General features: G+C 46.2%; 1 protein-coding gene across 1 annotated transcript in view; it reads right to left on the bottom strand.

Moving 5' to 3' along the window:
- LOC119390876 (serine/threonine-protein kinase haspin) overlaps nt 1-26,691 on the bottom strand; it is a 55,266-nt gene that overhangs the window by 7,799 nt on the left and 20,776 nt on the right. Inside the window, exons 4-11 of the mRNA XM_037658582.2 lie at nt 25,746-25,847; nt 19,753-19,809; nt 14,948-15,051; nt 12,469-12,633; nt 9,195-9,257; nt 9,016-9,110; nt 2,674-2,747; nt 399-627 (exon numbers count right to left, since the gene is read on the bottom strand). Coding sequence (XP_037514510.1) covers nt 399-627; nt 2,674-2,747; nt 9,016-9,110; nt 9,195-9,257; nt 12,469-12,633; nt 14,948-15,051; nt 19,753-19,809; nt 25,746-25,847 — 889 coding nt within the window. The remainder of the gene's footprint in view (nt 1-398; nt 628-2,673; nt 2,748-9,015; nt 9,111-9,194; nt 9,258-12,468; nt 12,634-14,947; nt 15,052-19,752; nt 19,810-25,745; nt 25,848-26,691) is intronic.

Below are 26,691 nucleotides of genomic sequence, written 5' to 3'. Positions count from 1 at the left end.
CGCGCCCACTGTGACCCGCAATATTACCGCTGCGGAATGCACGCGGGAATTTTCGATCCAAGACATGGCAAGAAAAAAACTTGTGCATGAGCACAGACGGTCAAAGTGGTAAAGCAGAGAAATGTAGTCCTTTTTAGAAATTAAATCACGTCTATATAAATATAGCGAAATAAATGTTGAACAATAGCAGAATAGGCTAATTATTGGGTACCCGGCAATATCTGACGTTGCCGTACGTTACCTAAATATTAGCATGGCTAGCCGTCATCAAGATGGCCCTTGATTTAGGTCGCCGCTAACGCAAATGAATGTCTTTTACGTTTGCTTAGCGCGGTATCTACTGCGCGTTTTCCACTGTGTTGTGCGAACATTCTAGCTTTAAGCTGTCTGAAACTTACTGTAGGTCAGGCGGCTGAAGTTGTCATCAATGAGGGTGACCTTGATGCCGGCTCCCTTGACGCAACAAGTGCGGCCGTCAATGAGGAAGTGGTGGTTCTTGCTTGTCGAGGGCAGCACCTTGATGTTTTCCTCGAGGAGGTTTCGGTGCTCGAACTGGAGCTCTCGTTCGGCGACTGCCAAGGTGCACGCGACCTGACCGATGATGCTTATCGCTTGCGTGGGCTTGAGCTGCGCACGGTCATTCGGACAGAACGGTGAACAAAACAACTTCGCATCTCGAGCTCATAGACATTCCTACGCTTGGTAGAGCAACCCACTAATCCCCTTTGATAGGGCCGTGTCCTAACGCTATATGCACCATAAAATGAAGGTTTGTTGTGTACGTCGCGGCACCTAGCAGCGGCGGTGACTGTCCGCGAGTAGGCTCTCAGTACTATTTCACATTTGTCAGCACTCTGAACAGGCACGCCTAGAAGCCTCCTTTGCCGATTTTCGCAAGTTGTCGAGTATTCGCGAATGTTTAACTGATTCACCGCAGCCTCTTGACAGCTCCTTCATGGGAAGTGAGGAAGAAAAACAAGCGCAGATACGACACTGTTAGACATTGTCAAAAACCGCGAAAGGGTGTCGGAATCAAAATGTACCGCTTCTCTTAAGACCGTGGGAAGCAATGCGGCGGCTGAAGTAGATTGTCATGGTTCGGGGCCTCAAGTACGTTGCATATTTATGTTGAACTAAGACCTAAACGCGAAATCAAACAAACAAGCAAAAAATAACCGGCAGCATTCGTACAAATGCATGGCGAAGTCACGACTGCACAAAAATATGTGTCCTGCTGTTCTAAATTGGTGAAAATAGCTGGTTAGCTAGTTAGTTTCAAATCCATAACTGAACAGGGGCTACGTATAAGAGATTTCTACCCACTGTGCTTTCTCTCGAGCTATAATAAGCCGACGTGCAGCGCCTTCATACGCAAGGATGAAGACTCGACTGCTGGAACCGGGCTCGTTCATGCCGATGGTTTCTCGCGCTTACAACAGAACTAAGGCTGGACTCTACCGCAGCAAATGTCGAGTATTTACAAATGATCATTTCGCTCACGCACACTAGCGCACATTTGTTCTACCTTCGCGTTGTTGAATGTCAGGTGATATATACGCAAGCAAACTTGAAAATTTCCGGAGCGGGGGGGGGGTTGAACACCCCCCCCCCCTTTCTTGGCTACGCCCCTGCGAACGACAATACCAGAATATGCTCGAAGCATTTATTCAGTGGAGAAAAAGGCACCGTGAATAATCACCTCCGTGGTGCTTTTTGCCAATGATATTTGAGCCTGTCTACAAAAATCGGTCGGTAATTCCAATGGCAAAGATTTCCAGGTTGAGTAGGTAGCGGCTCTTCTCATATTGAGATAAATTATGTGTGTCAGGTAAGCGGACGTCCTATTCTTTTACATGTGCTTGTTTTCGTCGCTTTGCGAAGGTGTGAAGTCGAGGCGGTAATGAAGAAGATGAAGACGATCCGCTGGATTAGACGACGTCATCTTTTTTGGACTGTATAATGAGTTCATCACCACCACCGCTGTCATGGAAAGCTTGCGCGGAGCGGCATCAGCCGCTTGGGGAGTAAAAAATAATAAAATAAAAAGCGGCATTCGCGTGACTCTCAGCTTACTCATATACAGTGGAAGCAAAATACATAAAAAAGTGAGTGAAAGCATGTTTGTGGATATATATGATAAGGCAAGGCAAAAGAAGTCTGATATTAGTCAAATTAAGTTATTGAATTTTCAGTATGCGATGGTAAATGAAATAAAGTGATTACTGATTTATTCGTGCAGGTTAAGTAGTGAACGCAATATTACTGCAGCGCATCGTGTTGCGTTTACTGTGCGGGCACGGAGTGCGGCCTGGGAACTCGAGTTACGGCGGCCGGGTCAGCCGGGTGTTGGTAAAACACAGCCGCCGGGCCGAAGCTGCGCTAGTCGCCCCGTCGCTGCTGCCTCGTTCACCTCGCAACGCTTTTGCTTAAATATACGAGTTCTTATTGTAGACGTGCCTTTGTCTTTCTTTACTTGTGAACACGCAATATCATCACGCAACCAACGCCCCGGACGTCTACAGAGTCGTCTTAAGTGAGTGAATCAGGGACCCTGTGAATATTTAAATAGTGAACGATGTATTGCAAGTGGCAATTCATATATACGAACTACGAACTGGTTGCGATATTTTCCCTAAGCCTTGAAAATCTGTTTCGTTACATGCGACCTATTACCTTAGAGTGTAGAACACTGGGACCACAGTAGTCGCTCTCCACCAGCAGGTAGTGCTGCTCCTTCGGTCTCATATCTGCGGGAGAAGAAAATGTTGACTGCTGAAACACATACGCGCACAGCTAAATTTGCCAAGTCATTCAAGCGAATCAATTATTTTTAAAGACTCCATTGGCGCAGACTTCTCGTGGAGCTTATTAAACAAGAATACGCCAATCCAAAAAGCACTCCGACTACGCGCGTAGCAAACAAAGGCAGCCACATGGAGAACAGTAGAAGACACAAGCACGATCGCTTTATGTCAACAGTACTGACGATTTGGCAAGCTGGTACTGATTCATGGCTGGCCGCGCTACCCACACACGGAAAAGAAAGAAAAGGGCAACAAGGACGCAAATTCACAACTGTTTTATTGAAAACGGCAAAATGCACTATTATCTTCAAGAAAACATAGAGGCTCCCGGTGATGGACACGAGTGACTACGAAAAAAAAAAGACATTCAACAACACATTCAGCCCGTTTCGTCCTTTTATTTCCGTGTGTGTGTTGCGCAGCCAGTCATGACGCTGTATGTGATATGTGTACCTTTTCAAAAGCAGAGGATGAATAGAGGGACGGAGTGTTCTAAAGACACTAATCGCTACACTTGAGTCGGTGGGATCAGAGAACTCAAAAGGTGGTTGCCTACTATATTCGTCTCGATAAAAAGTGAGCTCCGTGTATATGACGACCATCGATTTTGCGCTGACGGAAAAATGGCCTAATTGCAGGACACCCGTAGGCTTCCTCATCCACATTTCATTCGTTTTCGAGGCTGATCGATGCACCGGTCCCCGAGTATTCTCACAGTATAGCCATTTATGCGCATCCGGACAAAAAATGTTGGTCCTAGGCAGAAATACGTTCCGGTCTTGGTGTACAGCTTGTTTGTAATTGCTCGTTGACCGGGTGACCAGTTCCTCGCATTCGGCAAAGCTTCTGGAAGGAAATGCGCAGCCGAAATGATGCAGCCACGTTGAGTTAGTCCGTATGCATGTTCCACCAATCTATCAATCACCTGTCTTCTCTTTGGAAGTACACCTCACACCGCAGATAATCGGCCTCATATGGTGACACAGTTTGACAAGAAGGACATCTGAACTTCAAAGGGGTACTGACACAAAATTTCGCGGGCTGCATAGTCTGTGGGGGATCGATTCCCTTGAACACGCGTATATCATCTGCGAATTATCAACAAAGAATATGGCTTGGAAGGGATTTTGTATAGATGTTCAACTTTGCGTGCGCGATCCAGCGCTATGCGCCGCACCTCGCGGCATTGACACCCTTCGAAGTGACTCGACGGTGACCCCCCCTACTTCACCGACGTCACCACGCAGCGGCCGAAACAATAGGTTAAGATGACGTCATAGTCTCCATTTCTTTTTTGCCGTGCTTGCGCCAGCCGGCTACTTTTCGGCGGCTGCTCGTGAGTCCATGGCCGCGGCGCATGCGTTGAAAGTTTTGTGTTTAGCGACACTGCTTTCCCATTTCCTGTTCGAAAGGACTTCTTGATGCGGACCGTGCGGAAGTGCGTCACAGTTCTATGTGCTGACGTGGTCGAGCGTTGCACATGCTAGGTGGTGATAGTTGCACCCGGTGGCTTCTCCTTTTTTGGAGGTCTCTCAAACCGAAACTGAGGCTGGTCGGTAATGATGAGCCTGTAAACATCTGTCGCGCGCTGCAGCGCACGATGTGCTGTGTTATGACTGACAGTCCCCGATCAACACAGTGAAAAAAAAAAAAAAATAAATAAACAAGAGGCCAAAACGTTTGTGTCAGTACCTCTTAATTTTTGTCAGTACCCCTTTAAGTCGGATTTGTTTCCAGTATTTGCTTCCATTTACGAGCATGAGAAGTGCTACAACTGATGGCTCGGGATACTTGGGTGCCGCTGTTGAAAACTGCCGGTGCGTTTGATATAGGTAATTCAAACTTCCTTCATATTTCTGGTCTTGAGTACTTGCGTTGTACGGCGTCGATTTCCTACAAAAGGATGTATAAAACCCTTCCTGCATCGTTTCCACGATTGCATCTTGTGCTCAATGATGTGAAGGTGGAACATTGTTTTAGGATTACCAATTGAAGTACTTTTGCGTGAAATATGTGGTCCGTGTTACAGTTATGACGTTGGCGCAATTATGTGCGCGTAAATCGAGCCATACATCACCACTGCACTAAACGAAATGTTAATGTTAATGATAATGTTCCACTCGTCTGAATTTTCAACGAGCCTTTATAAGAGGCTTCCGCGGCTCATTTTGTTTCATTGGATTTCTACGAGCTTTCCACACATATCTGACAGAATAATTGAAGGCGAAGACGCGCCCACGGCCGTTTTAAAGGCCCGCACAGACGTACGCGTTGCAGCGCGTCAACGCGTGACTTTTTGACGCGGCGTCGCGCCCTCTCCCTATAAAGAGGGAGGGCGCGCAGCTTCGCGTAGCCGCGCGCCCTCTCTCCCCATAGGGAGAGGGCGCGACGCCGCGTCAAAATGTCACGCGTTGACGCGCTGCAACGCGTACGTGTGTTCGGGCCTTAACAGTTATCAGGAAGAACTTCGTATCCCCAAAGGGCAGGGTCACGTAATTCCACATTTAAGCTTGCAACACTGCGCGATTATGTCATCCACCGTAGTACTATTCGGATCGCAATCATATCGACAATCCACGTGCATTTTGCAGCCGTCGTCGCCGTGAGGTTGCGTTTAAAGTTCAAGGGTGATAACATCACCCCGCTTGTCGTATGTACAGGCTGTTTCACACTTAGGGGAAATCTCGGAGCGCGTGGCATCGTGATGTGGTCAGTTCTGCAACCACGCGCCGTCAGCAGCTCGCGCGTGCGCAGATGATTCAGGAGTAGAGTTTTGAACCGCGTCGTCTGCTACGGCGGCCCTTGCTTGCCGCATTGCTGGCCAGCGCGCGCATTTCAATGTTAGTGCAGGCACTGGGCCGATAATCTGCACTAAACCTAGTGCGACGCCAACCTCTCAGACTTTATCTGTGATAATGGGCTGCTACAAGCAGGCTTTGACAGCATACCTTGTTTGCCCTCTCGAAACGCCCTGGTACTGTGTGCGTTCATGAATATTTCTTCACTGTGTGTGCACCGCAGTACGCTGGGACGAGGCAGACACGACAATTAACACACAATATGCGTTGTACTTATTAGACAAAACAAAACATTCAGCAGTAAGAGTCGTGCTGCTGCGCTGGCTTAACACGATAAAACAACTGGGAACAAATTCACGACTGCTTTAGCTGACGACCAGCTCCGAAAGGCGCCCGTGGCGCATCCAACTAAGTGCCTTATCATGTCACCAGCGGCAGTGATGACGGCGTTCATTCTGAACGGCAGTGAAGGGTACAGTGACTCGATGAGCGATGTCTCGTCGAGAATAGGCACGTTCAGGCCGTTGTTCTAACCTAAATCATTCCTGAATTCATTCCCATTTCTTTCGTTGTGTTAAACCCGCTCAGCTGCTCGGCAGTCACCACGGAGTGCTTTATTTTATTTAAAGTTAAATAAAGACCACGCACGGTGCATGCTCATTATCGTGTCTTCCTCATCCAAGATTACTGCGGCAGCACACACTGAAGAAACATTCGTGAACGCCCACAGTACAACGATGTTTCGATAGAGCAAGCCAGGTATGCTGTCAAATACTGTTTCTAGTGGCCCATTATCACGAATAAAGGCTGAGAGGGTGGCGTTGCACAACATTTAGTGCAGACAAGCGTTGAAGGTTGGGCAAGCTGCTACGGGAATATCTGAAAAAACTGCGCAGCGAGACGCGACACGACAAAAGAAAGCACGCGCGAGTCTGTCGTTCCTTGTTTCTTTGTGTCCCAACTTCCGGCGCAGATTTTTCTGAAATTGAATAGTGCAGAGTAACGGCCCAGTTCCCGCATCAACAATGATATCCGTGCGCTGGCCGACATTGCGACACGCGCGCTGCCGTAGCAGATGACGCGATTCAACTCTACAACCTTGAAACGTCTGCGCACGCGCGAGCTGCTGCCGGCGCGCGATTGCAGCGCTAGTCGCATCGCGATGCCAGGCGCTCCGAGATTTCCCCGAAGTATGAAACAGCCTGTACATACAATGTGCGATTGAAACCGTGCGAGGGCAGCCGACAATCGTGGCTCTGGCAGAAAGGCAACGCGTCGGCCGCATTTCGTAGCGCGAAAGTCCCACGGGCCTTTCGGTGCGGGTGGGTACTGCATACGTGCGGAAGGAATGCGGACTTTCGAGCGACCGGGTGCGGACGCGCGCGCCTGATCTTGACAAGGATCAGTAGACGCCTGATGCTATTCTATGTGCTGTGTTTTGGCTGTTCACTTTGTGTTGAAGCGATATACAACACTAAGCTCGTTTCACTCGCTGCAGAGGCCGCGTTTCTTACGCCAGTGTTTGATGAGTTATACGAGGTAGAATGATGAAAGAGTTAGCAGCTAGCCTTACTTAGAATATCATCCCAATTTTGTGCTATCGCATATATTGATTCGTCCTTGCGGCGAAATTGTGGCTTTTTATGTTTAGTGACGACAACATCGAGGAGGGAAGGAGTGGTTATCTTGCCTATTGCACAAGTTAATTCCTTCCCGTGAGTTTTGTCTGTGAACACTGGCAATCCTGCTCGCTGTGTGACATCAAACGTCACTCCGATGCTGCAATTTCTTTCCAACTACATCAAAATGTACAAGTCTGACAAGTCTGGGGGCCTTCGAACGGTCAATAAAAGCTCTCCGTCGCTAATTCCAATTTTGAATTCTGACCACTTCCTTCTGGAAACCTCTCTAACCCGCTTCTTCAACATTAGGTCCTAAATGTTTCAGCTTATAGCTCCTTACTTATTAGGTCGCTTTTCCTCAAGTTGCTGATCAGCATACGACACCCTCGTGTTGATGCGCCCCTTAGCTTGATGTATCGTTACTGACGAATCAATGAATCTTGACCGAAAAGACATCTACATAACGACATAAACATCCCGCAGAAAAAAATTTGCATCCGTGCTAGAAATAAGCTCTGTAATTGCCTTACCTTTGTTTTTCGAAGAGCGCAACTGACTCCGCGTTAAAGTTTTCTCATAGCAAAACCAATATTTCATATAAGATCAAACGACTTCTGTCTATTCTGCAGAACAGATTCACTAAGTCAGTGTTGAGGTAATAGGCTAAATATCATGGTGAAAGAAAGCGTTATGATAGAATTAAAAAAAACAATACCTCCGATGATATTCAAGAGAACGTGCTTCAATTTTGTCCACAATTCCTTACGCAGCTACTGCAAAGCCTTCTTAATAAAACCCTGCCAATGTTGCCGTTAGTGGCTACTATGCGCCAAGTTCGCTACTTTCTGGCCGAGTCTGAGGACAAAATTTTCAGGTCGTCTCCACGGCTATTATCGGCTAGTTTTGAACTTCCGTTCTGACGCACTAAGTAGCCGTTTTTCTGGTTATATAATATTATTTCTCATTAAAACACACTGTTTTCAAGCTTTTCTGTCGTTGCGTGCCTGTGCGAGCGTGTGTACGCCAGCAGGCTGGTGCGCATCAAGGCTCTCAAAGGAAACGCGCGGCGCGCCTGCAGATACGGAGTGATGAAGTAGCAGCAATGTTGGCAAACGCGTGGCCAGCAGGCCGTTCGCGCTGCCTGCCGTCTATGCCGATGCTACGTGCAATTTTATCCTATTTTTCAGGGCGTGTTCTCGTGTGAACTTGACGGAAACGCAAATCCGCAGCAAAAATGAAGCTCGACGTTGCCTTCAGCTATATTTCACTGTTTGAAGCTGGTGTTAATATGTTGGCTCTATTAATCAAAGTGTGCATGTTGATTTTTGGAGAAACTGCTTCAGCGTTTAGTGCTTCGACTGACTTCTTGGCTGGAATGTTACAAATTCTCCGTGTATCTCGCAAGAAGTCTGTTTTTCATAAGCTAGATGAAGACGCACTAAATGTATTCTAATTAATTCATTTTGCTTGCTACTTATCGGTGGGTTGCCTGTGGGTTGAAAAGCTCTACTCATAGTACCGCTCCTGTTCTCTTTGGCAGCAAATTTTGCGATGAAATTAAATGGCATGGCTACTCTTGCCACTTCTACGCTGAGTTCTGGCTCCTTTTCGAATCGACGCTAGGGAACCCTGCCTGGAACACAGATGTTTGGAATGAGCTCGTAAAAACTGCCAGCAGATCAGCTATACATGTGCTGCGGAAATTTCTTAAATAATTCACGCTCTCGCAAATATAAACGACCTCCAGCGAACTCATTGAAAGGCACTTCTTGATACAGCTGCAATACATACCAGGGTGTGGCTGGAGGCATCGTGAATGACAGTGGGCGTATTCGTCGTACGCCTTGCGAAAGTTTTCTGGCAGGGTGTCGTCTACGAACAGGATTCTGGGGAGACAATACACGACATGAGCCAAACACAGAGGAGCGCAAATTCATTCGCATATATTGCTTGTGTGTAACTAGACTCACCGGCGTATAGTCCTGAATCCGTAGCACTTGTTGGTAAGGCCCATCTGCAGGTCGCTGAGCTTCCTGCGAAAAGCATTAAAGTTTAATGTTTGCTAACACCAAAACACGCCACACATAACTGTCATTGCGCAATTATATGGATAGTCTCGGCTGGTTTTTGCCGACGCCGCCGCCATGCACTGTATATGTATACGTATATATATATATATATATATATATATAGTCCCAAAGAAAATTAATTTAGAAAAATGCTTCCGAAGCGCGGAATCGAACCACCGACCTCTCGCTCCGCAGCGCGTGGCGCTAACCACTACGCCACAAAACACAGATCCTTCAGGTAGCTAACGGCGAGCGTTATATACACTCTTTACCGCTGGCAGTACTCCGAGACGGCAGGCGCGTATAAGAGTTTCTTCATTACCAGCGAGATGGCGCGTGGAGCGCAACGGACGCATTTAAAAGTCATCGGCCAACTCGCTCGCTTCTTCTCATATTTGCGCAGGTAGAACCTTGCCCCTCGCTTTCTGCTCGCGCGGTTATCTCGTGGTGAGGAGAGGAGGGATGTTTCGAGCTTTCACCGTGATGTCCGCGCTGATATTACGGAGCGTACGAAAGTTACTCGAGCTCAGTGGACGCCGCTAAACGAACAAACAGAAGATGAGCGCGAACTATCAAGTGCCACAGCTCGACACTTGAAGCACGCTAGTTTCCTTCGCTGCTTCGGCCGCCTTTGCAATAGGGGCGTTGTTCAAACTGAGAGTATCCATTGGCGAGCCTCACTTTGTATAGCATTAGTTTCTTGCTATCGCATTCATTGCTTCGCCCTTGCGGAGAAACTGTGACTTTTTTTATACATGTAACGTCGTTATAGCGTCGTATACGACTCGCGTTCTTAGAAGAATTTATTAGCGATAAGACGCAATCTGCAACTTTTCCATTGCACTAACATTACCACGGCTGCGTTCATAGAACAGCACTGCAAGAAATTACACCATCTATCTGTGGCCTGCGGTTCCACGACAACTATGAATAACTCTGCATGAAATCAGTTTCTCAAGAGTTCCTGAGATGAGGTGACGAGGAAATATCGTAAAAATCTTGTAAAAGTCCAGTAAAAAACTAATCTATGATATAGGTATACTGCGCGGACAAGGACGACGAAAAAGATGGGGCAAACGCACACTGTAAACTGAAGTTTTAATATTAACAGAACATGCGAGGGTGTGTCAGAAATGTAATTAGACTGTCAACACTGTGAGCAATCTGGCAACGGTGTGTCTAAGGCCCCTGTGTGTGACCGGGTTGTTTAACACTTCCACTTCCTCGGTCCGAGTTATATATCCGTACAGCTAGCACAATACTTTTACAGCGCCATAAGTTAACTTGCGCTTTTGTTGTATGTTACAGAAATAGAGCATCGGAATTTGGAGTAGCGTTGTGCCATAAATTTTTGTGTTAAACTTGGTGAATCCGTCCGTGTGACTTTTGAAAAGTTGAAACATGCGTATGGGGAACAATTTTTATCAAGCGCGCAAGTTTTCCGCTGGCACAAATAATTTTTGGACGGCCAAGAAAACGTTGAAGGTGAACCGCGCTCAGGGAGACCTGCAACTTCAAAAACTGACAAAAACGTTGAATGTGCGAGGGTTCTTGTGAGACCAGACAGTCGTTTCACAATAAGAGTTATGTCTGAAGAGGTAAATTTAAACACTTATACCGTACATAAAACTTTGACACACGATTTGAACAAGCGAAAGATTTGTGCTAAAGTGGTGCTGAAAAAACCTCACAACTGAACAGAAGTAGAGCACCAAGTCGGGCTAGTTGATTCACATTCATTTTAATGCCTATTAACTGCGGTAGTAAACACGGACAAAAACGAGGGAAGAGAGGACACGCGCAGACTCACACCTGAACGTTTAGTGGTCGACACATGGCATATATACAGTGAAGAACAGATGAAACAGATGAGGCTTTAAAATGAACAGACGGATAATCGAAAAAACGTGTGCGTTAATCTTCTTGAGAGCACTGCCGATGACCAAGACTTCCTCAAGTGTGTGATCACAAGTGATGAATCCGGGATATTTGAGTGCGATATTTGAGTACAATCTGAGCACTTCCTTTTTCCGAAATTGGAACATGTCCTTCAAGGACGTCATTTTGGAACTACGGAGAACATTCAGAAGACTGACAGACCGGTTAAAAGCCATACCAGTTGAAGACTTCCAGCGCTGCCACCGACAGTGGGAACAACGACTCTGCCGTTTTTTAGCTGCCCAAGGGAAGTACTTTGAAGGGGATAACATCGTTCTTTAAAAAAAAACTAAAAACTCTGGTAAGTACAAACTCAGCCTCATTACTTTTTAACACACCTCGTATATGCATGGCGATGTGAGGATGTGAAAGAGCACAAGATAAGCAAGTCAGCTGTAAAAAAACAAAAGCAAAAATCTTGAACACCTAATACAAAAGGCTAATGAGAAGACTGTATACAGAATGGTGCCATGCGCGCCATTCTGTTTACATAGATATGTATACTTAGATGCAGTATACCGAGATGCAGTATACCTAGGTCATAAGCCACCAACATGACCAATCTTCCACTTTGTCTACTACAAAAACTCGTATATTACGGACGAATTCGCTGTCTGAAATAGGCATAGAAACTATTGTACAAATGGGAAGAAAACGTTTCACAGAAGGCTCCGTGGAGAGCAGTGCCTGATCGCCGAACGCGCTCCTCACCAAAGCTTAAAGATCGGATTTCCGACACGTTTATTCGGTGTACAAAACGCGATGAGTGTGCATGTGCGCGACGTTAACATCACTTGCATGCGCTCTCGTGTGTGTCCGCTCAACAACCCCATGTGGTAGGATACCCGGGGTAAAAACCCTCCAACGTAACCTCACCGATTGGACAAACGACGCAGTATTGTCAACGATTCACTGAGTGCGCATAGGTAAATTTTGCTATAACCGCAGTGAGCGCAGTGTTTGTCGCAAAAGAGGCCGGTAGTTTCTCATCGTTAGAACACGAGAACGACGTAATTTAAGTGAGGATAGTTCAGCGCTACTCTTTCCGAGTTTTTTTCCTATTGTCACATGCACATTTCCTCAATCTACACAAGAAGACAGGCAATGTATTGACGTTTAGCCACTGCTTCGGTGTCATCATGCCACCTTGCACAGCTATGAATAGCTGAAGTCACCAAGCGTCTCAAGAGTGGCTGCGCATAGCAAGTGAAGTTGCTTCCCGAAAAGCATAACCAACCTGCTGCTAAAAACGCTACAGTACACTCGGGAAAGCGAGTGCGCGTCGATAGAGAAGAGCTGCACGACAGTATCCACAGCCGTCGGTGTTTTGCTGCCCGTGTCGACCATGTATGCTTCGGAGTCCACGGTCTCGCCTGTCTTTCTCAGCTTGCTGGCCTTGTACCTGCGTAAAAAGACAAATTGCTGTGAAATATTTTGTGGGAAAATGTCGTAGCGAGCGAAATGCCTCAGTGAGGTAGAGGCACAGGAGTCCATCAATATCACAGTACTTTGCAGCTACACCGACGAGTAGCCAAAATTATCTAGTGCAGATACCGAGCGATTTAACTCGGAAGGCTTATGCAAGGCTTTACACTTCTTATTTTAGTCAATATTTATTCTTGATTAAAGCTTCACATTGTATTTTTACGTCCTATTATACATGAGTACGGATTTGTCAAGTTCGCAAGCTCTTCTTCGGAAGCATAGTTTAGTTATCATAGCTCTCCTGGCATAAGAATTCTGAGATTACCGACGTATTTGCGTAACGAGATGTTTGTGGCGCAAACTGAGGACGAGGAGGAAACGAGAGAAGAGAGTCAGTCCTGTCTGGTGCCCTGTCCTTGTTCTCAGCTTGCGACACAAATCGTTCGTTAAGTTATGCACCAACTCGCTAAACGTTATACACTGCTAAACCCGTATTTGCGATGGACGGCAGCATTGTTCCGTTTTCCTGTTGCAGTCCTCCTTCAGATAAGTAGACATTAAATAACTGTTCTAGGCTCCGAACAGAGGCGTTGAAACCCGTCTTCGACGCAAGATCACTTGGGAAACGCACATTAACCTGTTCGCTAATGAAAAGCTGTTTTATGTATAGATGTGGGTAATCGATTTAATCAAGTTTCTTAGAAAACAAAATGGACGTAACATTCACTACTGTCGTCTGCAAGGCAGGAAATGCATTTTCTGAAAACTTTTCCGGGTGCGCGAAAGAGCAATTTTATGTGAATGCTCATATTTTGCGCAACAGGATTAAACATACACGATTACGACGGGAGCTATCATTACGTGTCTTGAAGTGGTTATAGCGGTTGTTAATGCATTGCTGTAGGAGAGTTTACGGTCCTTAGGGGAGTATTTTAGTGTAAAACTCTCCTCGCTGGATGAAAACGTGCCCCCCCCCCTTTCTTTTTTTCCGGCTTCATGAAATTTTACGTGCAAGCACTTCTGTGCCGATTAAAAGAGCAAACTACGCGTCCACTAGACCCAATGACACTTAAGGCGGACCGCTGGAACTTAAAAAAACCACCCTGTATAAAACAAGAGAAAATCTGGAGACGACATTAATCCTCGACTACGGCGTCTATAAGTGACACTCGCACATTCGGCGTGCGTGTGCCATGTTGCATTGCTTCGGCTAACAGTGTTTCGCGAGTTGCCGAAGCGGATCTCGGGGGCCACGTAGAAAGAAGCGCGTGGTTGAGATCTGCTCCGCCAGGTGCCGCAACGATCCCAGCTGCTCATCATTTTTCAATGAGCTTAATCAATTAACCTTCATTAATTATCCTGACAGTTAATTGGACCTTATCTTATGTGAAATTATGCTCCGACATCATGTAATTTCAAATATCACTCCTAGCTTCAACCAGAACCATCGATTTATATTTTTAGATGACTTTTTAAGAACATTCGGAAAACCGGAAGTAAGTGCTCCACGGGAAGTGCTTGGAAGATAAACAAGAGTGTCACTCGGTGCTCGTGCCGCCAATAAATTATCTTCTCGGTGCTGCGTTTCCAAACAAGGGTGCCACGCTCACACTGGGCTTAAACGTCCAGGCTTGCGTAACCTGAATATATTGAAACGAGTGCACTGACCGGCAGTGCAAAACAAGTGCAAAATGCGAACAGTTTGCGTGAAGGCTTCGTTCAAATCTTTCCTAGTGATGGAATAAATCCTTCTCTAGGACAACCATTTAGCCGACATGGAGGATCGTAAGCACAAGAAAAATCAACAACTTTATGCGAAAATTTAATCCCACACACGCGTTTCGGCGGTCGCGGGATGTGCCATCCGTTGGGCCGTTCCAGACGCTGAGGAACGTTAAACTGGACGGCGTGGAGCGGCCCATGGCTGGCTGCCTGGCTGCCTGGCTCTCGGCGACGCAAGCATCGACATCGCTTCGAGAGGTGCAGCTGCGTGTGCTGCAGTTTGATTGGTAAGAGCGTCGAACACGTAATACGAATACGTGGGTGTGGATCTCACGTGCAGCACGTTTCTTTTTTAGTCATTTTCCTTTGCCCGATGATTTTTGTATTTTCACTTCACAAAGGTGTAATTTTGTGGCTACTTCCTTCGAGTTTCACAACGTATTCGCTTCCTATGAAAGTGACGATCTATCTGACGACACTGAATTAATCTGCAGCCGCAGTACTAGCAGCAACAAACTTGGGGGAATGGGCAAACGAAATTTTGTTTTTAGGATACATAATATACTTACGGCTGCCGTAGAGCGTCGTCGAAGTGCATGACTTCCTGGCTGTCGCACAGCGCCATGAGTTTGTTCATGCAGTCGTTGAAGCACTTGCGGCAGCTGTGTGGACACTGCGGTATATGAAAGACAGGGGTTAAATTAAGCGGTTCTTCGCAATGCACAAGAATAGGAGGAATGAAATCATTGTTACACTGACTGCAACGACTACATCGCCACCCCTATGAGGAACATGAAAAGAAGAGAATCCAAAGAAGACGCCCACATTCATGAAGCAAGGAATCAATGCGGCAAATCTGCGTGAGCGTTCAGTATGTGGTTAACGCGTGGATGTTTGTGACGTTGTACAGCAAGAATTAGTCCTACTGAGCGGGCTGTGAACAAGCAACTTTTTTCTGATATTGAGGCTATGCAGAGTGAATATGCGCGCGTAACGCTATGATTAGTCCAAGGCAGACAATAGCCTTCTCCACCCAGAATACCACCCTTTGCCTCGTCTTATTCCCAACTCAAACGGAATATATAGTCAGTGCTTCGTTTTTTTTGTGGGGGTGGGGGGAGGGCATCACAGATTTTTTTTACAACACCCCAGAAAGACCACCCTTTGCCTCGTCTTATTCCCAACTCACACGGCATATAGTCAGTGTTTGTTGTTTTTTTTTTTTTTTGGCATCCCAGATCTTTTTTTTACAGAACTCTTGTGGCAGTCAGGCACATGTCGGCACAGGCGAACTATAGGCGGAAGTATTTTACCGCTGCTGCAGTTACGTTGTCACAACTAGTCAACAACCACTCCTTAATTTTGAATTACCATCCAGTGGACCCTTTTTAATGTATATACATGGGGAACTTGTAAGCCAACACAAGTGATAAGTTACCCACTCTTAATAATATCATTTGGTATTTTACGTGCCAAAACTATGATATGATTACGAGGCATGCCGTAGTGGAGTACTCCGCGAATTTCAACCACCTGGGGTTCTTTGAAGGGGCCCCTGCAGCCCAAAATACATTGACTTTATCAGCCCTTTACTTGCTATAGGCCTTGACGACTGCCTTGGCACCATTTAAAGTGCCGAGAGCGAAACATTTGATATTTTCCATTTGTTTCCGAAGTGGGTATCTGCGTCGAGTGCAGCGACTTACATCAACAATTTCTGCTGCCAGAAGTGAGGTATGATGCTAAGAATATGCTGCACATTTTGATTCGTTCGAAATAAAGAATACATTACGCACGCTTGCGATGCACTCAGCGTGAGCAATTTACGAATGCATTGTGTTTAGTAGTTGCTAGAATTGCGAAAGAGAAGCCGATTTTCGCATCACAATTTCAATTTCTGTGCAACTGACACAGCTGCCACGGCGGCGCTTTTTTTTCTTTCTCAGAGATTGCTACAGTAGAAAGAGTGTTTTGCGCCTATTGATAGTGTAAGAAAGAAATGAATAAACGGTCGACGTCAATTTCAGAATACTTGCAGTTTTTTTCTGAAGAGATTGTACTGCGACGTGCCTTCATTCAAATTCGACCACTTCTTCGTCCCGAGAAATTCCGGTCTCACGTGAAAGAGCTGCCGCCTTTTCTGTTCGCCCGGCACGCTGCCTTTATTATCGTCCCCCCACCGCCCCATCCTCCACCGTTTAAATTTTATGACAAATATATAGCACAACGTACGAGCAATCCGTTTTTTTTTTTAACGTCAACATGCCACGAACTGTGTTGCGCTACCACTATCCCATATAAACAACTGCCCTGAAGCTGATGTCAAAAATTAAACAAGTTTTTGATAGCGACTCGTTTCAGGGTAACCTTAGTTTCGGCAAAATATTTTCGTCTCGACGCAGATTTCATGTGCAAAAACCACAGGCCCTTTACTATCGTAGCATGTTTATAAATAATGTTCTGATAAAAAAAAACACGTTTTGATAAATACTGTTTTGATAAAAAAAACCGTGGATTCTCAATTACGCTGTCTCTCACCACATCTACTTTAGCAGATTTTTCCCGTTATTTTTTAAAGCAGAACACTAATGATACTGCAAAGAATAACGAAGTCAACAAAACTTCACAGGGCCATGCAGCAGAATTAGGTTTGAGGAGATCCAGTGCGCACTTCCCAAGTGTTAGAGAAAGGTTGAATTTTGAACCGAGCGATTGCTGTTCGAACGGACCTTGTAGAAGAAATAGTGTTAACCCTTAAACGCCCGCAGGGAACATATTTCCCGCCACGTTTCAACACCTCATCTCCAAGACGCCTAACTCTCCGCCCCGATACGGTTGCTACATCTGGAGCAATGCTTGAGAATCAACTGGAAATATTTTAGATCCTCCTACACAACCACCTAAGCGGCGCCTCAGTCCCCGTTGGCTCCACCGACACTCTTCTCTCTGCGCGGGAGTTGGCCGAGCAGGTTTTCACCTGCTGCAATAACTCAGGCATGTATGCGTCAGGTGTAGAACTATTACCTGGCTCACCTTTAGAGCCTAATGTAACGAGGGACTAAAGTTATTGACATTTGGATTGTAATTATGCAGTGGGAATATACTTCCCTACGGGCGTTCCACGATGCCAATCCTCGGGGCACGATTTTCTCTTTCTCTAGATGAAAATGCGCTTCACGACTGAAGACGCCCTGGATTTCACTTTTCTTTATCTGACCATGTAAACACCTTTTATGACAGCGAGGAAGATGACGCAGGCGATACATTGTCCATAATTACTTGCTCGAATGGTGATGCAACAAGACGCGTAGGTACAAGACTTTACGTCGGCGATGGGATAATCAAGGCCCGGTGATACAATTATCTGCGCTACTGTGTACGCAAACAGCTTGAAAGGCTACGCTTTGACAGTATTATACGTATTTCCCTAATGTTACGCATTAGTTAACACGGCTTTGCAATCATGGTTCTTAGAATGTTCAGCATGAAGAGTGCTGAATGAATCCTCCAGCGAGAACACACGTTAAAATTTGACAAACTTTGTTAGCACCACGTTTTCTGTCGTATTGGACTCGCTCCTAGGGCTGTTTATTAAACTTGAACTATGTTCGAAAAAGCGAGATTCAAAAGACTAACACTAATTTGTGTGGGTATCTTAACCAATATACATACCCTATACAGTGAAACCTCGGTGATACGAATCTCGCGGGGCTACCAAAAATATTCGTATCATCCGAAATTCGTATCACCAGACAACATGGAAAATTACTATGCGACAAAATAAAGTTGGCATACGTTTTGATTCAGTGTTTCTCAGGGCCGCAGCGACGTCATCAAGAGCTCTGAATAATTGCAGTAAAGTTTTTAAACGACAACGATAATACTTGTACTCGTACATAAGGTGCATGCGCGCTTGTGTAAATAACGAACCAGATGTGTTGTAACCCCGTGACCGCTAGTAGCCCCTTCCTAATATTACTAGGCTTTTTTGCATGACACTATAGTACTGCGGCGAAAGTGACTTAAGAAGCGCTTGCACACGATAGCTGGAGGCCAAGCACCTTCGCCAAGACCGTCGGCTTCGTCTCTTGGGGTCTCCGTCCACCTTTAATGGGACTTCATGGCGGACCCGCAGCCCAATTTTCAGTCTTGTTTCATAGAAAGCCTGATCGCGGGGACATGGCTTGCATCAACGTGGCAGGCACGTGTTAACACAGTACAAAGACGCTGCTCCCTCGAGCACAGGAGCACGCGTCAACGCGTCGAAAAAAGGAAGTGCGACGTCAACGTCATCTGTAACCTAAACGCGAAGGCGCCTAAAGGCCTCAAATATTCGCGCGCACTATCTCGGAAGCAGCGACGCACCGTTGATTGTCGCGCAGCGCGCATGCCCGCGCCCGCGCGTGACTGCCGCGTCCTCTTCTGCGACAGCGCGGACGCACCTGTTCGTACCTGTGCGCTAGCGCACGTTCGTATCAAACGTCGCGGAGTGCAAATCGGTTCGCAACAACCGTACTCCAATACATTGCAGACTAATGGGCCTTGGCCGGGACCACAGAAAAATTCGCATCACCCCGAAATTCATACGAGCCGTGATCGTATCACCGAGGTTTTACTGTATCTAACGCAAATCAATCTTTTGTTTTCCTGGCAGTGAAACTTGTTTTATGCATGATTGATGCAGCGCTAAAGACGAAGACATAAGGAATACAGAGTGCATACATGCATTCAAACTAGCGCAACTTTCCGTTCTACTTGTTTTATAGTTTCGTTTAATGAAGATATAAAAGCGAGATTCGAGAATGTGTGTTTATCTGCTCGTACTGCGTCTGTGCTTTGTTTTCTGTGGCCTGTTCGTTTCGGGGACCCGCATCCGATTGGCACGACTGTATAGACTTGTTAGCACGTTATCCTGCTCACCCGCCGCCCACGCTGACCGGCTCGAGCTACATAGAAGGTGCATGCGTACACAAAATTATATCAAAGAGACGGTTAGTGCCTTTCACAAAATCACTGAATTACTTACACAAGGTTGCATTGCTCGGTGTCCCAGCACAACGGCTTTTAATAACTGCGGATTCACCACGTTAAGGACCCTGCTCAGTCTTCTTTTTTTTTAATTTCGTTTTCATTCACACTGATAAGTAGAGTAGCTTAATAAAACTGGAACCACTGTTATGTCCAATGTGAGACCTCCTTCAGAAAAGCAGAGTGGGCTATTTACTGAAGCTTCTTAAAAGCTGCCGAAATACGTAACAGCGGCTGCGTATCGCAGAGGACGTAGTATGCTCGCAGCGGCCGGGCGAAAGACTACCCAGCACAGCACACGACGCACGTACCGCGGTCTCCTATAAGAGTATGTTCGCTCACTTACGCGTACGTTCCCACTGGCATGCAGGGCTGCAAGTTCTTCGTCTTCAGCGCTCCGTCCCTGCAACACGTAGCATCAGCGTAAAGACAGCGAACAGGACTATTTCCCATGACACACTCTAGCCTTCAGTTTCTAGAAGTTTATATATCCACGGCATTTTGCGTTCAAGAATGAAAATACGGGACAAATTACTCTCTTGCGTAATTGCCTATGTAGTTGATAGTTACGCGACAATTTCTTTTAGCATACTAGACAAACGCCTTTAAAAAATTGAAGAGTTACCAAGTTCACTCGTAAATTGCCCATTTTTATGGAGTCACACAGCGCGATAGGTACTACGACGGCACACCCGCACGGTGGTCTAGTGGTTAAGGTGTTCCACTGCAACCCGCAGTTCGCGGGATCGAATTGCGGCCGCGGCGGTTGCATTTTCGATGGAGTCAAAAATGCTAGAGGCCCGTGTACTGAGATTTAGGTGCACTTTAAAGAACCCCAGGTGGCCAAAATTTCCGGAGCCCTCCACTACGGCGTCTCTCATAACGATATCGTGGTTTTGGAACGTTAAACCCCAAAAATTAATATCATACCTCCCCGTCCCCACGTGGGAGCGGCCCGCGGCGCTGCTGCCCTGAACGGCTGCGGTGCTCCTCAGGACTATCTTAATAAAGTTCATTCTCTGCCTGTCTGTTATACTACGACGACATCCTAAGCGTCGCAAAGGAGTCGATGTCGCATCCTTCAATTACGTACCAACAAATTCTTTAGCGTATGCTGCATACCTGTCTGCACAGTTAAAATTGAAATAGCGGCATTATGGAGTATCCTACTAAAAATCATCCGGGGGACGCGAAAGCAGAGAAAAAAACAAAAAGACATTTTGTTGGAAGCAGCCCCTGCGTCGAAGGAAACTTGTTTGCATAATCGTAAGTTCAATTGAAGCAATCGTGCTGGTGCCTCAGCGCCATATTTTTCAATGGTCCTTTCTTCTATACTATTGCTTTGCCATCAGACAGCCCCTCTGTACGCTGTCTTTTTTGATACAGCAGGACTTCACAGTGCATACGCAGTATGAAGTTTGGAAAAAAGCAAATTTGTAATTTTGCAGCGAAATAATTTGACGTAGTAGTAAATGGACTGCAGAAGAATGGCTGTGTGGGCAAGTTGGAATTGGTTCTGCATCTTTGAAGCGGGCGGCGCAAAAACATCGACAAAAGAAAGGTACGACACATCACAGAGCGAATACGCGTGCATTTCGCAAGTCCGTTCTGAATAATCACGACCTGAACCGCCACATCGAAGCTTGTCACATCAAGGTGGGTGTTGGAGCGGGTGGGGTTCTGCTAAGCATGCATGAAACTGCACTTACTAACGTTGAAATGGAGTATGCGACAGTAGGAGATAAAACGTAGATCACTGGGAGCTCGTATCAAAGCATGTTTAGTGGAGGACCGGCAACGATTTCGCCCTTAGCCCAACTTCTGACAAAATGTTCTCACGTAAAGCACAGAAATACGTACCTAACTGTGGTTTCCCACTACAGTAAATGTTGGACCATACACTGTGAGGTAGCCGCTGCATTTGAAGGACATTTTCTAAGAACGCCATACTGGGCTACGATATGGTTCATCAAGTTCACGCTCAAAAATTGTATCCTCACAGGCGCGCTGAATATGTTTCATTACGGGGAAGTGGGTCTTCTAATGTGGTGCAAGGCGGCACGGCATTAGAAGAAAATAAAAAAAGACACGAAAACAACGGTTTCAGCACTACCAGTAACGTATAAAGGACGTGCGATTCTCAAACCTTACCGCGGCATAACTGAAGCGAAATGCCGGATATGCCGATCACACGTGGGTAATTCGTGGACACTAACTCGCAAGAATAGTTAACCACTATAAATTTATAGGACAATTTGAATCAAGTTGACATGCTAGCGACAAATTACGTCTCTACAAAACGAAAAAGGCACTCAGGGAATAAAATGAAGCAAGGTAAAGAAGGAAAGACGCAAAAGGTTCATAAAAGAAGCAAGGCCAGCCTGAGAAGACGCAGAAGGAGAGACACGGTTCGCATCGCCGCCATTTGAAGCGCTTGCAACAACTCGCCACTGCGTCATATATTTGGGCGGAGTCCGCTTGACCTGCCGTGGTGGTCTAATGGCTCACTCTAAAAAAAAAAGGGAGCGAGAATGGAGCAACGGACTCCGTTCCTCCTTCGGAGCCGCGACTTTCTCCTTTGCGGACGATTTACTCGTCGCGCCCTCTTGCGGCAAGCGCCAAGGGAGAAACTTTTCTCCTCAACCACGTGACATGCGCGCGCGCGCATGCGCACGCCGAGTTAAATCGTGATTCCGTGCTGCGGAGAGCGGCCAGAGCGGCTGCCACAGCTGCCCTTTCGCGCTCACTCGGCAGCCTCAGACCAGACTATCCAGTGCTACCGATCTCGGCCAGTCGCGTGCAATTACTTGTACCTAGGATTGATGCGAGCAACACACGAGTGACGTTCATTGCTTTTGTTCGATGTGTTGAGTAACGTGTGTGGCGTTTTTTTTTGCTTTTTTTTATAGGCTCGGCGTGTGCGCGATGCGCCGCATACTTCCGTGTGTCTCGTGTTGTTTGTATACGTTTGAGCACGATCTGCTTTGTCATAAATACAGTAAGTCCCGCTTCACAAAACAGTCTTGTTTTTTAGCGCGCACAAAAGACAAGGACAAGCAAGAGACACACGAGCGCTAATTATGGATCCATACCAACTTGCCCAGTTATCTGTCTTACTACAGTCTTGTTTTAATGAACACCTTAGACTGTACACCAATAATTCAACTTTTTTCAGCGTTATCATACTTGGCTAGAGCACGCGTTTTTAGTTTTGCACAGCACTTATAGCACTCGTCAATACAACAAGCAATATAAAGCATGAAGGTTAATTTTTTACATTTTAGCAAACGTGATACCACTGGACAGTGCATGCGTGAAAGTACGATAACATATAATTGCTAGAGTTTGACCTGTCGAAACCACCGTATGATTATGAGGCACGCCGTAGTGTGGGACTACGGATTAATTTCGATCAACTGGGATTCTTTAACGTGCACCCGAACATAAGCACATGGGTGTTCTTTGCATTTCGCCCCCATTGAAATGTGGCCGCCGTGGCCGCATTTTAACGTTAACCTGCATCATAATTGCACATATCTGAAAACTAAGTCAATTACTTCTGTCAATTAAGCCAAAATTCTCAGTCACATGCGTTTTGGAATACGCATGCCATCACTGAGAATTAGGACCAACTTATGCGCGCGTACAGTATGTATCTCTCGTTCTTAGGATTTTGCTTTGGCGTGCGAAACTCAACACAAAATGCGCTTCTAATGACAGCTGTGCACAGTGGGTAATCACTAACACTCTCACTCACCTTTGTGAAAAGAGTATTCCAAATCTAACGCAAGACAAACAACCGCCACAACGACAACTACACAGTTGTCGCACAGTGACCACAATTTCACACACCAGGCGAATACCGTGACGTAACAGTAGCAGAGCAGCATGTAGGTACAGCGTACTGAAATATTACAGAACACGTAGTGTGGGTAGCGTTCTTTTCTATAATTCGCGCGGTGTAGCGCTAGTTTCTCTACTCAAGTAATCGAGCTGCCGCGACGCCAAGAGCCACTGACATCGCTCTCGTAAGACCACCGTCCGGTGCGAGGCCATCTTGTCTTGTTTCTTCGCACGACCCGCGTTGTAACGTACGTATACGCAAATGAGATGGCCGTACCGCATCAGAAGCATTGTCACTGAAGGGCTAGCAGTTGGAAGAATCCATGGCCCATCGTCATACTTGTAGTCAACGCATGAACAGAATGTGAACAGATGTTAACGCCAAACCACTCAACGAAGTCGACGCGACGAAGGCGACGGAATCTGAACTATGTTGCCGATGTTGCGCCATCACACAGTAACCATTAAAAATAAAGAAATCAGAGAGAGCAATTTCATCTGTGGCCGCTGTCGGAAGATGGCGCTACTTCAAAATGTCGTCGGAATGGTATGAACGGTTCTCATTATGGTCGTTTTCGCACTAAATTAATCAGCTCTTTGTAATTATATTGTTCATTATCATGCGGCTTTAGATTAACTGGTGCGCTTGGCTAAGCCATAGCTACTATTTAATAATGTCGCCGTATATTGTGACGCAGCCATCAACTCGTAAAGAGTTGAATAAAAATGACGCATCTTTGTGCCACCATGGTCCACTGTAATTCAGCGACTATATAAGGGCCAGCGCTTCTTAGGGGGGTATGTGTAAACGTCTGTACGTATGCATCTATAGTGAATTGTTTGTGTTGTAGGTTTTATACATGCGAATGAATTGTGTATGTATTGAATTGAATGTGCGCACTATGTGTCTGCCTAGTGAACGTGTGCGTATCAACTTTCCGGTGTCGTTGAGTAATCCATGAATGGGCCTACCTCCCCGAAATGCCGTGTGCAGTATCAACGTACGCCGCCTCAGTCAGAAACAACTTTTTTTTAGTATTGTTTAATCCCTCTAGACGGCGCCAGCTACCACCTACTTCGCGGCCGCGGCGCTCTCATAGCTCCACCTACTTATATGAAGTTGAACATCTATCTATCTAAACTATGCTCTCCTGCGCCGGGATTGTTTTGATGCGACAGAATGTACATTTTGGAGGCACGAACGCGTGGATAACGTCACTACACCGTGTGACGCTTCGACAAATAAAGACAGCAAGCCTAACGTACAGTCTCCGGGTGAGAGCCCCTTTGGAGTATCCGTCTCTTTTAAAGTGAACGCCGTCTCACTGGCCGAGCGAAACGTACGAGTTCCGTCATTCCGTTTCGCGAGGTTTTCATCACTACAGGTTTGTCTGCTTGCTTTTATTGTCATAGCGTTCGATATTAAGCTCAGCAGGACCGTTTTTTGTGACTGCCAGTGCCGCATACTCTTTATCAGTCGAGAATCGATGCGCTCGCTAGGCCTAAATCTATTGCTCGCTTCACAGGCTTGGCGTCAGCCATCTTGATTTTGACGGTTTCTCCATTGAAAAGGGAGGAACGGTTTCTCCATTTGAAGACGAACATTGGGGACATCGCCGTTTCTCCCTTAAAGGAGAGAAGGTCACTCCATTTTTTTAAGAGTGCTGTGGTGCTCGACTCCTGACACAAAGGTCGCGGAATCGAATGCCTGCAGCGGCGGCCGCATTTTGATGGAGGCAGAATGCTAGAAGCGTGTGTGCTTATATTCAGGTGCTAAGCACACCTAACGGTCAAAATTTCCGGGGCCCTCCGCTACAGCCTCCCTCATAGTCATATCGCGGTACTGGGAACTAAGACCCCAACAATTTTTGTATTAGAGATAGCTTGTGTCAAATCATTTTTTATCGGCGCATTGATTTTGTTGTATTGTAAAGAGTAATTTTCGGGGTTTTATGTCCCAAAACCACGATATAATTAGGAGCGACGCCGTAGCGGAGGGCTCCGGAAATTTCCATCACCTGGGGTTCTTTAGCGTGCACCTAGATCTAAGTACCCGGACCTCTAGCATTCTCGCCGCTGTGATTCGATCCCGCGACCTGCGGGTCAGCAGCGGAGCATCATAACCACTATACCGCCACGACGAGCCCGTATTATAGAGAAACGGAAGATAAAATCTGATAATTCTTGGGGAAATTTCTCCGCTTCATAAAGCCCAGGTAAAAAATAATATTCTGGAATCTGTTACGTCAGAATCGCGCGCGAACTTCGGTACAAAATTATGGAAATGGTAGTTTATAAAAGAGAACCTGCTTGCCCAAAACTAATCAAAAGTTAGGTTTTCGTTGTGAGAACGCACTATCGCATTACTTTATTTATAATTTCACTTTGGTATATATTTAATAGCGTCAAATACACGTTAACAGACTCGTTCCGTTTAGGCAAGATGGACATCTCTGATGCGACAGAAACACGCGTGGCGATGCAGGGCATACTGACCGACAGCGTGGTGGATTTCGCTCGCGAGACACTGGATGGGCTACTGATGCCTTGCTTCTTGGTGCTTGATGGCGACGAGGCTGAAGTCGGTGACCGCTTGCTCTAGAAAGAACGAATAGTAAGAGACACATAAACACCGCTGAAGGTACTCGCACTTAAAGCTGAAGCCTTGAGAGGATATGTTAACCCGACAGCTTATCTAAAGATATTTCCTTTTATTGTATAAACCTGAACCCTTTCAGCCCTGGATTTTTTATTTTGGTCGGGGAACTTTTTTGTGCGTATTTTCCTAATAGTTGTGACCTCAGAAGACCACAAACGAAAAATTGAGCCAGTGGTGCAAGTATTAATGGATATACAGACATGACATCAAATTAGGTCATCAGGGCTCAGCGGTTGCGAAATGAGAAAAATGACATCTTTTTCCTGCTATTCACTAGAGTACACAAAATGTGAACCACGTCTCATTTTTCAATGTGATACTCGTTGAAACAGCTTCGGTACGTCGATCCGAAAATGGCGCTTAGCCGCCTCAGCTGACCCGCCTCGGCGTCACCCATGACTTCGGTCAAGCTTCTTCTTCTTTGCGGCTCCCAGCTCCGCAAACATGTCACTATTTTGGTGTCAATCGCAGTGGGGATCATTGAAGAAATATTCCCCCAAGAATCGGCAGTTTGGGTTTCATTTCCGAGGTGCTAGTGGAAATGTTGTGTGATGGTGTCAATTGACACCGCCAGGGCCGAAAGGGTTAAGAGCCCCAAGCATGGGCACTAGAGGAGGAGAGGGGCTAAAAAACAATGTGTCCATAAAAAGCTATTTGGTATAAAAAGTGAGATGCTGTGCATTTAGTCTCAGAAGAGAACAAAGTATCATATTGCCACGCCCACTTCTTGTCTTGTTTTGATGTATTCGGGTTTGACCGGCAGGGACGGTTATCAACGCTCGA

The sequence above is a fragment of the Rhipicephalus sanguineus genome, chromosome 4 (assembly GCF_013339695.2).
Source record: "Rhipicephalus sanguineus isolate Rsan-2018 chromosome 4, BIME_Rsan_1.4, whole genome shotgun sequence".
NCBI classification, from domain to species: Eukaryota; Metazoa; Arthropoda; class Arachnida; order Ixodida; family Ixodidae; genus Rhipicephalus; species Rhipicephalus sanguineus.
Note: the sequence above shows the minus strand (reverse complement) of the source record. Positions and strands in the feature narration are given on the sequence as shown.